This window comes from Antrostomus carolinensis, unplaced genomic scaffold (genome assembly GCF_000700745.2).
Source record: "Antrostomus carolinensis isolate BGI_N321 unplaced genomic scaffold, ASM70074v2 scaffold35424, whole genome shotgun sequence".
Classification (NCBI taxonomy): Eukaryota; Metazoa; Chordata; class Aves; order Caprimulgiformes; family Caprimulgidae; genus Antrostomus; species Antrostomus carolinensis.
Window position 1 is genome coordinate 1 of NW_010311998.1, and position 12,986 is coordinate 12,986.

Sequence of the window (12,986 nt, forward strand, 5' to 3'; positions counted from 1 at the left end):
GATGGCTGCTGTCGCCATACCAACCGCCCCGCGCCAGCCGGCCGCTCTCCGCACGCCGCGGAGGCACCGCCCCAGCGCGGGTCAATCCCGGCGCGGGTCCCCTCCAGGCTGCGCTGAGGGGCGGAGGGCAGTGCGCCCTGAGGGGAGCCCGTCCCGCTTGCCCTAGCCGAGGAGATGAACGCTGCTGCTCTGCACAGGGACAGGGGGAAACAGCCCCGTCGGGCGTCAGGTTAACCCAGAGTAACCCCCGACGGCAAATGCCGGTTAGCAGAGAGCTCGCAGACCTCGCACGTTCCACACAGAACACGATTTATTCACGGTTCGTGTCCCAGTCACACTCACAGTCACGGACCCCGTGGGTACGGCCTCTGCCTCAGCCCAGCAGCCCCACAGCCGCACCCTCCACAGGCTGTAAATGGAGGTGCCGAGGGAAAGGCATCAATAAAACCAAAGACTGCTTAGGTCAAAGCTTAGAGAGCTCAGCTATATGTTTTAATGGTTTTGTTATTAAAAAAATACTATTTTTTAATACTAATAAAAAAACCTATTTTGATTCTACTGAGATAGAATTTGAACTGACCTGATCACCAGTGCCTGATGAGACAGATTTTTTCCTGTTCATTCTTAGAAAAGGAATCCCTGTTCTTGAAAAAAAGTGTTCAGAATACGGATAGGAACCATGCCAGCTAAAAGTAAATATGGCAAATCAATTATTCTGTTCAAGCATTAAACACAGATGCCAGTAAGTTAATAATTAAATGCAATATTAATGCTTGAAGCAATTATCTAATGAAACTTATTTTTAGTATAAGTAAAAAAAACCTCTCACTTGTATATAATTTACATTTTCTTTAAAATTATCATATATAAAATGTATAAACACAGGAAGTTAATGTTTATGTCATTACCAGAGATCTAAATTCACATTCCACTTAATTTTAAGAATCGGTGCATTTGCTATAAATGATGTTCACCTACTCTTGATCTTTACATATAAACATTTATATTTATTTTTTAAAAGTCTTGATTGCAAAAATAAGTAATAAACACCGTAAATAGCAATAAAATAAATGTTATTTACACATGAATTCCAGTATGTCAATATTGTTGACTTGATAGGAATAGCAATGAAAACCTGCTGAATGCCTTTAAGTGTTACTGTCTTCAAATCTGAAGACCAGCTAAAATTTTTTTGCTTGAATTAAAGGAGTCATGATAAAAGCTCAAAATATCACCAAGAATTAAAATTTAAAATGTTAATTAACAGAAACTGACTTATTCTGGTGAAATCAAGTCTAAACAGACTATGTGTCTCATAGTAGGTCTTCCATGGGGACAGTTCCAGGGATGTTCAATCTCACCCATATGGGTGATGAGTTTTCTCATTTCTTGTACATTCAGCGCAGTTCCAATCATCACCTGCAAGTAAAGGCAAAACAACACAATTATTTCTCTTTCTCCATAGTGACAACTGACACAGATAAAAGCAGTACTTCAGCTACTAGAATAAATAAATACTGTGGCAAGGCACTGAAAGCAGAAAGACCTACAAGATGATCAGAAGACAAAATACATCTAAGTATGATCATAAGTGCACTAAGTTTGAAACAAAATAAAAAACTACCAGAAATTTTTCCCAAGTTACACTAGACAAAAACACAAGGAATGAAATGAAGGATATTTGTTGCTGATACTAAACAGTAAATAAACTTCCCCTGCAATATATATACACACAGATACAGCCACCTGTAACACACCAGCAAATATGGTATTTATTTGAAAACAAGCATCAGCTGCGATACTTACAGACTTTCTGCAAGCTCGAGAAGCAAACATCTGTCTGACCCTGGAGGGCCTACACATGACTCCAGGGCAGTCACTTAACATGAAGATCAGCTCATCTATGTCTTGTGGACCAAAAGTCCAGTTTTTGCTTGTTGGCAATGATATTAATTTAACTCTTTGAGTTACAGGAGCTGAAAGATTTGCAATAATTAATAAAACCAAAAGAACATTATTTTAGCCAGTGGTATCTATTACTTTAAAATTTCTAAATTTATCATTTGCTTTCAATTAACCCTGCTGGGATTAGCAAGCCTACTAATAAAATGAAAGGATTTTAATGTAACACATCCAGAAAAATACACATCCAGTGACACAGTCAACAACTCCAAAGAGCCTTCAAAAACTTCTGTAGAAAGCTCATGAGATAAATACTCTACAATGTTCTGTTAAATAGTACAAAAAGACCACAGAATCATGTCTTAAATAAACCACATACCATAATACATATTATTTCAAAGTTTCTGATAACTACCAAAAATATAATTGTTTTTGTAGTTATCTTTTTGATAACTACCAAAAAGACATTATAAATTATATGAAACTGTTGAACTATTTTACTTCTAGCAATTCTGGCCCAAACTCACCATTTTCATTTATGACAAAATCAAATCCATTTTTTCTGAATATTTCCAAGTTTTCAATCAATACAGTTTCACTTACAGCTGTTAAATTGAGACTTTGAGGCCTGAAAAAGAGAGAAAAATATGGTATTGCATAGCTATATAACACAGACCAGTTAAGACAGGTTTCAGAAAATCCAGAATTACTAATACAGAGCTCTCTATCAAAACATTTCACTTTGCTTTGTTTAAAAAAAATAAAAAACCTCACTACTGAACAGATCACTTCCAAGTGTTACTCAGCAGAGTTGAGTGGGTTGGGCAGCACTCCCTGTTGCAACAGCAGCCTCCAATATCCTCACTGTATGACCACGCTTACCAAACTGGGTGTTGCCAAGTCAGCCCACTGTGAAATCTGACCACTGACTTGCTGCATAGCTACAACTGTACCTGTGGAATTTATTTTTCATGTGAAGATTGCCTCTTTGAAACACAGAATATAAAAAAAAAACCAGCTTAAGTTTCCTTAAGTGTTTTGAATGTGTAAAATGCTACATCAATATAATCACAGACACTGCTCTGAAACAATGAAGTAAACTTTAAAATCATTATTGTTAAAACACTGAAAATACTTACACTATCAGCTTCTGACCTTGAAGAACAGTGTGTTGTTGTAACATCTCAAAGTTGTATTTCTCATCAGTAGCATGTTGGTCAATTATGAAAAGATCAGAATTCAACTTTGCTATTATAAACCCTAAATTGAATTGGCCAATGATTTCCATTTTTGCAAACATTTCTTTACTGTATATAGGAAATATAAACAGATTATAAATGACACCTCATCAGTTACCATGTTAGATTGTAAAACTTAAAACATCTTTTTCTCCCCTGCAGAACACACTTTATGTTAAAAAATAAAAAAATCTCATTTAAGCAAGATACAAATGTGAAAAAGTACAGTCATCTGGAATCTGCCACTGACTGATGAGGACATTTCTAGCAGAACACAAACCATCATTAAGACAGGATTCTCTCATTTTTAATACAGCCACTGGTGATTAATAAAATTAGAAATGGGCAGTATGGTGATAGTCCAAGTGAGAAACACTGAAAGCAGCATCACGGTTTTGAAGTAAGACAACTGACCTTTGCCTTCTTTTTGCAATTAGAAGGCTTTCCTAATACTTTTTTTAATCCAAAATTGACGAATGGTACACTTTTACTGCCCAGGGACCACCTGAATGTAACTTATTTTCACAGCCATGTCTTACCAAACTTCAAATTCACATGAGGAAGAAATACGAGTTATGGAGTCTTTTCAGAGTGTTCTTATCTGTCATGAAATTTGGTGTTTCTCTGACTACACTGCAAATTACAATTCTGAACTAACCCAGATCTATGGTGTTTGTGGCTGCTGTTTTAGTGTCTTTTTTTCCACGCTCCATTTGCACTTAGTACAAACAGCTGCTCCAGCAGGTAAAATAATTTGTCAAATGGACATTTTAATGGTGTAAATTAAGTAAAAGATATATCCAAATCTAACAGGTAGATGTAACCCTCCTGCCCACCCCCCAAGACAGGTCTTATATTTTTTTCTTAACTATTTTTAAAAATTGATGAATACAACAGGTGAAGAAGGTGAAAATACCTGATCTCTTTTCTTAATTCATCTTCTGCTACTTTATTTTCTCCAGGACTAATTTTTGCTTTGAATCTTCTGTAATTTTGTGTTTCTGTACTTTTCTGTTGTTGCTGTATTACCTTTTTTACCTTTTCTGCTAAAACCTTCATAGAGAATTCAAGTGGCACGGTTTTCTTTTTAACTTCCACCAGTACATCAACATTTGGCATATAGTTCCCAGTATTCTTCACTTCAGGACATTTACCTGCCTTGAAGTCATCTGCTTTTCTTTTAAAGCTTCTGCTTTTAAAACATTTTACTCCTGGGGAAGAACTACTGGCTTCTTGAGATATCTTATTTTGATTAGTCCAGTCATCCATTTGATTTAACTTATGTTCAGTGCCCAGGACCTGAACATCACATTCCAATGATTTCTCACTACATCCAACAGTTTTAAGACATTCATTTTGAAGTTGTTCTTCTGAGCTACAGAATTCTTCTTCAGGAGGATCAATTACATTTGCACTATTGACGCAGGTCCCAGCTTCTGGTGTGCTACATCCAGCATCTGACTCAGAAGTGCTACAGAATCCAGAATCTGCATTATCTTCAGATTTTCTCAAATATCTGCTTGGCATTGACATCTTTGAGTCCATCTTATGACAACTCTCAGACTCCTTACTCAAGACAGCCTTTCGAGTCTTTACAGTACTCAAAGTGGTATCAAGTGACATTTGCCTAGGGGAGCTGTGCTGCTGTTTTACCTTTTTAGGGCTTCGAAAATTACTCTCTGTCATTTGATGGAGAGAGAACGACTCCCTTAATCTGGCAAGAGTCATTATTCTTTTTCCTTCACCACTTGGATTTTCAGTCTCAGAGTCAGGCAGCATTTCTACCCGAGGCTTTTCTGTCTCTTCAGGAAGCACCTTCTTCAAGTTGCCTAATAAAACCAGAATAAAGAATATTTCAAGATTCTAAGTTAGCTGGAAACAGGAATTAAACGTTGTGCTTTAGTAAAGGGAATGAAAAGAGTGGTAGAAAAACAGCAAACTCTTCAAAGCAACCCGTAAAGTTCAGAGAATGACTGAGGACAGGGCTGAAATGCATTTATAGCCAACAGACAAGCAGTTTCATCTTCAAGAAACTTAATGGTACTCGTGTGAATGAATTTGAAATCTCTTTTCAAACAGCAGTCAGTTCAATCAGCACGTTTATTTATATTACCAAAAGAGTTTAATGACTGAGTGACAATGGAAAGTTAATTGCTCTTATACTTTAATGGTCACTACAAAAGTCCATTGGTAAGGTGTTAAGGGGCTGGCACAACAGACTTTTGTAGTATATGTGATTTATAGATAATTAGAGGACTTCAGCCCTGTCAGTCTAACATGTATAAATGAGGAGGATGAGGTGGTGTTAACAAAGAAAAGAAATTGTGAAAGATTAGAGAGCCACAAGAGAATCAGCAATTTCTACAGTTATCATAAAATAATCAAAGTTCAAAATCCAACAAACTCGTACTGAAATTTCAGATTCTATTTATGAGACCATAACCATTCCTTCTCAAGGACATTTAAATAAACGAAACATGGATCTCTTGCAGTATCTTGGGAGAAATCTTTTTTCAAGCATTATCAATTAATTTTGTGTTAACTTTTTACCCATAAAGTTGAGTGTCAATCACTTAATAACTCAGGGTCCTCCTTTATTATTTGGTGTCAATAACAATCTTTCAATGTAAGCAATACATGAAAAATCTGCCCCGAAATATATATCATTTAACAGTCAGAATTTTTTTAATTTATTTTTCTGGTTTTTAAACACACATTTTTCCATTTTCAATTCTCTACCATATATCATACACAAAACTTTCACATTTTGTGTCCTACCTGCAATGTCCAGAAGTTTCTGATTGACATTCAGTTTGTTAACATCACTACTAAACATTTCCGTCAGAGAAGTTTTTAAAATTGCCAATAAAAGCTTTTCCTCCTGAAGTAAAATTTGCCTTTTATCTGGAGTTACATTGATGTCAACACACTCTAAAAAGAAAAAAAAAAAGTAAAGTAAAACAATTGCATTATAAATGAAAAATAAAACAAAATTTACATCCTTGGATCAAAGTTTTCAGCCCTGTCACCCCGTTTTCACTTTGCAGGATTAAAACCAGAGCCACAGTTAGCATTCACAGCATGTCTGCAAATTAAACTTAACTTTCTCAACATTCCAGCACCCAAAACAGAAGCTAATTCTGTGCAATAACATGACACAAGTTTTCTTGTATTTAAGCTAACCACAAGATCGCCTTTTTCTTATTACTTGAGATAAGAAGTTACTTTTGGCTCTAGAAAAAGTGGAGTGGAAAAAAAAGTAGAACCACAACTAGGTCTCACCTCTCCCTCGCCAACTGTAGGTCAAAAAATTGCCCCAATACAGGAAGTCACACACATAAAAGTTACAATATTCTCTAAATAAATACAATCTATTCTTCAATGAAATTATAGCCTTTACAGAAGTTACTGAAAATTAATTCATAACTTACCAGAATCTACACAAATATTAAGAACAACAAATGGATACTGGTGTTTATTGTATAAGTGATAAACTTCATTCACAAGCTTGACAACCTGTGGAGAAGGTGAAACAAACAATGAATGTCAACTCTATTATCTTCTATTTCCCACCAGTCTGTGTTATTTAACCCCCTTCAAAACAATTAACGTACTAAATAATTTATTGTATGATTGAGCTTTTGTTCACACAAATAGACACAATGAAGACAAAAAGTTGAGACACAGGAACTTGCAGCATCAAGCCACAAACATACGTATCAGATACCAATCCAGTGGTTTTCAAAGAACATCGAATAAGTTAGCACTGGCCATGTTAGAAAAATAAAAACCTCACCTTTGCTGGATCACATGGACGTTGGTTGATAAAGAAAAACTGTCTGTCTGTCGTACTCCTTCCAACACCATGATCACAACGAGAAATGAAGCCTGTAATACTGTTGAATAATAATGTAAAAAATTAAGACAAAATGGAGGAGCAAAGTAAAATATTTTTTCTGACTCCTGAGGATATTTAACAGAAGAGTGTTTATAAAGGGCTAAAAGAAACACTACTATACAGATCAGTAAATATGTATACTTATTTCCTCTCCCAGTTCCTCATCTGACATAGCTAGATGTTCAGCTCCAAAAAGGCATCAGACAATGGAAACAGCAGCTCGCTCTGATATCAAAAGAAGTGGCATTTGTAATTTTTCTGCTCTGAAAGCAGAAGAGAGGTCAGTCGTGAACTGCCATGGGTCAGACACTGATGCATCTATTCGCTGATCTCGTGTACAGTGAGAGATAAAATAAGTACACTTTAAGAAAGTAAACAGCAATTCACTTACACAAACTGAGTCACATTCATCTCATACCATTTCCCAGTAAAGCTACTGAAGAAACACAGGTATAAACAATGGACACAGTTCATCCGTCCAGTTACTCAAAGCACTGACAAAGGTGACATTCAGCACGAGATCTGGTAATTTATAACTAACTAGGGCACAAGGAATAGTAGTTTTGCTCTTCCCACTCATCTGACTAGCAACATCTTAGTCCTGAACTGACTTTTTAAATCAAGTAACAGTCTTTCCCAAACTGTGTACTAACATCTACTATGCTGTTCTTAGTTATTTTTAATACTATTAATCACTACAGTTTGGGGGGTTTTTTTTGTCTTATTTTGGGTTATGGTAAAATGCCACTGGTGCCAGTGGTTTGTACTTTTCTATTTACCTATAAAGATTTTGTGGCATGTCAGTAGCATTGAGTCCATATTCTTCACAAACAGTGTCATTAGGAGGTAGCTGAACAAAAGGAATGAGGCTCTGCAACTGGGGGAAGAAGGAGGAAAAAAAAAAAAAGCATGTGAAACAAAAATGTATAGATTTTTTCCTTCTATTCTACTGTTATTTATGAATGTTAAAATCTATTTGATAAAATGATGGAGTTTTTTCAAGTTGGCTGACCAAGTCAAATATTCAAAATACCCAAACCTACTGGAAGACAGTATGACTGTTTATTGAGAAACAGAAACAATGCCTTAACAAATGGCTGTTCTCACCCTCTGATATCGCTGCTTTTGCCTCAGTTGTTCACAGACCTTTACTTTAAAATGTACAGACACAACAACAAAATGCTTCACTCAGTTTGGACTCTCCAGCTACATACTTATGACCTAATCAAGTTTTATGCAAAAACAAAATGCAAAAAGAGTAATAGAAGATTATTTTGAAAGAACAATAAAACTATTAGAAAAAATATGTTATTTGAATCACAGTCTGCCCAAGTACAGATGTGTTTGCCACAAGCATTTTCCCAGTCATGCCACTATTATTTTTCTGTCATGATAGCACCTTCTACTGATTTTGCATTTAAGTATTTGATATTATATGAAGAGGCTGTCAGCTAAACATTCTGTTCAGATAACACTGATTTTTCACCTTTGCTTGTTGCTGTCTGCAAGACAAAGTTACATCTTTCATCTAGTCTTTCAGCCACAGCATGAACAGGCTTTGAAATCTCTGCATGGGCACTGTGAAGGGAGGAAGTGTTTATCAACAACCAGCAGCTATCAACCACTCAGTTTTCCTGATGGTTGTAATATATGGTTGTAGGAAGGATGTTTTTAGGCTTTTTTTCATCTTTGCTTCCTTCTAGAGGACAACAATTATTTTTACAGCTATTATTTAGAAAGCATCACAGTCCACACCTATACAGGGGCTGACTGCAATGCCATCTAAAGGTTACCCAGAACACTAATGAAACTAACTTCCACAGGAAGAGTTTGCAAAAGCAAGAAACACCTCAGTTTTCTGTCCCCTAATTGAAATTTTCACATCACACCATTTTTTTTTACTTTTACATTGCTTGTTCTTGTAATATATAGACACCAAAGACTGTACTGTTTTGCAAAAGCACAAACCTTCAGTGGCTTACTGGCACACCAGCTCATAAAACTGGCTTCAGAGAGGTATTAAGTGGTAACCTCATCTCCAAAATAACTTCTATTCCATCAAAACATCTCTAAGCGGATTTAGAAACTTCAGGGGACTCCATGGAGGCTGCACTGTTTCTCCTTTTTCAACCTGTAGGGTGTGCTAGAAGTTAACACATATTCCATCCTCTTAAGGTTTTTAAAGGTTTCCTACATCCCTTCTATTTATTAGACATTAAAAATATCTCTCTACAGCTATTTTCTCTCTTCTCAATAATAAAAGTAATACCTGTTTTTGCCCAAATACTGCTCCAATGTTTTCCTTTAAACTAGGACTTCCAGCAGTGGATACCACAGGGCTTTTTTTCCCTTGGCCAACTTGATTAGTGCAGTTAATCCGCACTCCTTTTGAAACAATACAGTATGCCTGCAACACCTGGACCATTTTTGCATATTCCTATTAAAGAAAAAAGAAAGTGAACATTTATATGAAATGCCTCTTTTTTAGAACAAAAACGTATAAACAAAACAGTATTTGCAGGGAACACAAAAAGAGGGAAGGGTGGGTTTAGTATTTTTTTAAAGTCTTTACAAACTAAATATATATATATATGTGTGTGTGTGTGTGTGTGTGTGTGTGTGTGTGTGTGTGAAAAACACTGTTTTTAAAAACAAACAGCATGTTTACAAGATTGATATTTAGTCATAACAGAGCAGTCCCTGATTTTAAAATATGCAAAAGTAACCATGATATTGATTCTTTTCAAAATTTGAAAACTTTAGAATGTACCTTTAAAATCAATCATTGCAAAACAGGAGAGGAAAGCACACAGGAAAAGTGCTTTCTTATTTGATTAAGATATAAGACAGGAATGAAATAGTCTCACATAATCAATGTATTCTACAGAGAAGTGAAAATCATTCAGCAGTTAATAAATTCTGACGTATGAATCTCCTCTGAATTAATAATTTCTGCTCTAACCTACCTTTTTAATGTTTCTTTGAAATTCCTTATGCCGCACTGGCAAAGTATAAAACAGCTGCTGTATGTTAACAGTTGTTCCTTGTTGTCGGGGAAAAGGAGTTTTCTGAGTAATTTTACCATTGTGATCAAACACCAAACGAGTCCCAACTTTTGCAGACTTGTGACAGGTAAAAATGGTAACATCACTAATGGGGGAAAGAGGCAACAGAATCACTCACTGAGCACTCTATTTTCTGACCCATTCCTCACAACCTAACCAGGCATAGAAACTACATCAATACTATTCATTTCATTAAAACTAACTGTTCACAACAAACAATTAAAAACATACCTGAAGAGTAGTGTAACATTTTCCCACCTACAACATTTTTATTTGTATCCCTTTCATCCTTCTCTGACCAAATGCAATGTTAAAGTCTGGTCTTGTTGGACACTACATTCCTCATACTAACACCTAACAGCTGAATATTCTTGATGCACAGTACTGTGAACTGTGTGAAAAGCTGTGCTATTTCAAATGCACAGTTTATCTGGGAGGAGTTTAAATACAGTTTTAATGAGTTACAGCCTAACACAGCACTCCAATATTACAGTGCTTTACATCAGAGGATCAAACACTAATGCAAGTACACAGTTCCAGCCTGCAAAGATTTGCATATTTAAGTAATATTAACTTTTGTACATAAAAGGACCAATGTGGTGCTTAGAATCACAGAATAATTTCAGATGCTTAGAATAATAGAAAAATTTTAGTTGGAAAGGACTCAGGATGTCATGCAACATACTGCTCAAAACTGACCAAACATTAAGGAACTGGAAGTTTCTAAAGCCTCATTTCATCAGTAAAGGTAAACTGAAAAGTTGGCTTCTGTTATTTTTGTGCATACAGTAACTTTCTACTAATAAAAAGTTTAATATTATTACCTTAATGCACACAGTGAACTCAGAGCTTCACCTCGAAACCCAAATGTTTCAACATGTGTTAGATCAGAAAAATCTTGTATCTTTGATGTATAATGTTTCAGAGCTGGAAAAAGACATTTAAAATATATATTTCACTTCAAAGTGACACTGGTCTCTGCAAGTAGATTCTGCATGCGTACTGAGAAGCAAAAAAACTTCCGTATTAGTCATTGCATTTTACATAATTATTAGAGACAAATAATTAAACACTAAATGTTTCCTTTCCTCTTTTCCTGTAAGCAAGATCTCCTAAAAATCCTCAGATCCACCTGTTATTCCACACTTACAGCCAAAACACAGCATTACTGGTACATGCATTAAAAGATGCCCCAGAGCAGTACAAAGTACCTGCCTCTGCTACTGATGTACCTGTCACAGATATAGCCGTGCAAGAAAGGAACTGCAGTGCCATGCTGTGCATGGTGTATAAGGGACAGGTGTAAGCCTATTCCACTGTGATGACAGCTGGGAAGGACTCAATCTACAGTCAGTGCAGCACTAGTCACAAACTGAGTTAGCAGTGGCACCCCTGAACTTTCACTGTCCTGAACAGAAGGAGAAAAACCTTCTGATGCACCAAACACGCACCAGTACACTGTGAACACACAGTAATAACTCATGGCGAGGGAGATCTCTAGTCATTATATGACAAAAGAAGCGTGGGTATTTCTGTTGCAGTGGCTAGTTACATTTATCATGCTGCACTGTTTCTGCTCCCATTTTGTACGATTTAAAACTGGCAAATGGGAAATTTGACAGTCAGACATGCAATGTCAACTCACTTCCAGCAAATGTTCAAGTTTATAATTCAGCTCACAAAAGCAATTACTTTCACAAACTTGATTCCTTCAGCAAGGACTGACGATTCAATATCTAATCTAAACGAACATTTATGAGACTTTATCTTCTGTAATTATTTCTATTCTCTGTTCCACTTCAATAAGCAATCAAATCAAGGACTACTTCTGAGCTACAGGAACTACAACCACAATAGCACTACAGAAGTCCAGCCTAGTTTTGCCCAAGTCTTGCAGGTCATGCATGCATTATATAAAAGCTGAGCATCCATGAAAAATTATTAAACTTAGGAAATTTGTTTAAAAACATTTGTTTTCTCACTGAAAACATGCTTTCAAAATGTCCAAATATAAATTATGAAACATGTTCAACTTACTCAAGCCTTCAAAGTTTTCCTCTTCCACTCCACCTCCGTTATCTGAAACCTCTATCAGTTCTGCTCCGTGATCTTTAAGTTTTATATCTACAAAATTGAGTAGTAAAAGTATTTTAATTCTTTAAGTTCATACATAGTATTTAGGATTAATTTTGTACTTGAAATAACTTTACCAGATAATGATTTTCCATTTCAAGTTTGAACAACCAAAAAAAAAAGTCCTCATAGCTGTCAAAAGTTTAAGACAATCAGCCTGTACTTGCAGATAGTTCAGCTTCATGACACTTTTCCCCAACAGAATTTTTCCCACTTACATCAGTTATCATCCTGGCAGCTCTGGAACCGGCAACCCTGCGCTAATCACCTGCGAGCTTGAGGCCACCGGCTAGCAGAGCCTGATCACCACTGCTGTACAGGCCACTCACCTTATTTAGCGGCAGAAAGGGCTACAAACAACGTAACACATACAAAACCCTACCAGGAGCCCAGCTGGAGCCGGGAATCACAATGCTTTATTAATCTGAGGTGTAAAATCACTGCGCACACGCTTGGCCCGAACAGAACAGATCTGCACAGGTCTGATAACACACGCTCCTCTGGCTGGAGGAAAAAGCACTACTGCAGCAGTCCATGGGATCTGATGAAGCTACAACGAAAGGAGGGTTACCGATGTTGGTAGCTCCAGCATCCAGGCTGTTCTCCACCAGCTCCTTCACGGCAGTGCCAAGGCTCAGCACGACCTGCCCCGAGCAGATCCGATGGACGGACTTACGGTCGATGGGCCTGATGGCTCCGGCCGGCGGCGGGCTGGGGAGAGAGGGGGGGGGCAGGGACAGACACGGCAGC

At 36.8% G+C, this 12,986-nt stretch overlaps 1 protein-coding gene across 1 annotated transcript; it reads right to left on the reverse strand.

Annotated features, from left to right (window-relative positions):
• Window positions 1–1,095: 1,095 nt before the first annotated feature.
• Window positions 1,096–12,952, reverse strand: PMS2 (PMS1 homolog 2, mismatch repair system component; the record flags this gene model as incomplete). Its single annotated transcript, XM_029084728.1, has 14 exons — window positions 1,096–1,419; window positions 1,807–1,976; window positions 2,430–2,530; window positions 3,042–3,209; window positions 4,057–4,969; window positions 5,919–6,071; window positions 6,572–6,656; window positions 6,937–7,036; window positions 7,818–7,915; window positions 9,308–9,475; window positions 10,005–10,188; window positions 10,928–11,030; window positions 12,141–12,227; window positions 12,808–12,952. Coding segments are annotated over 14 exons (2,619 nt in total), but the record flags the coding sequence as incomplete, so codon positions are not given.
• Between the last annotated feature and the right edge of the window lie 34 nt (window positions 12,953–12,986).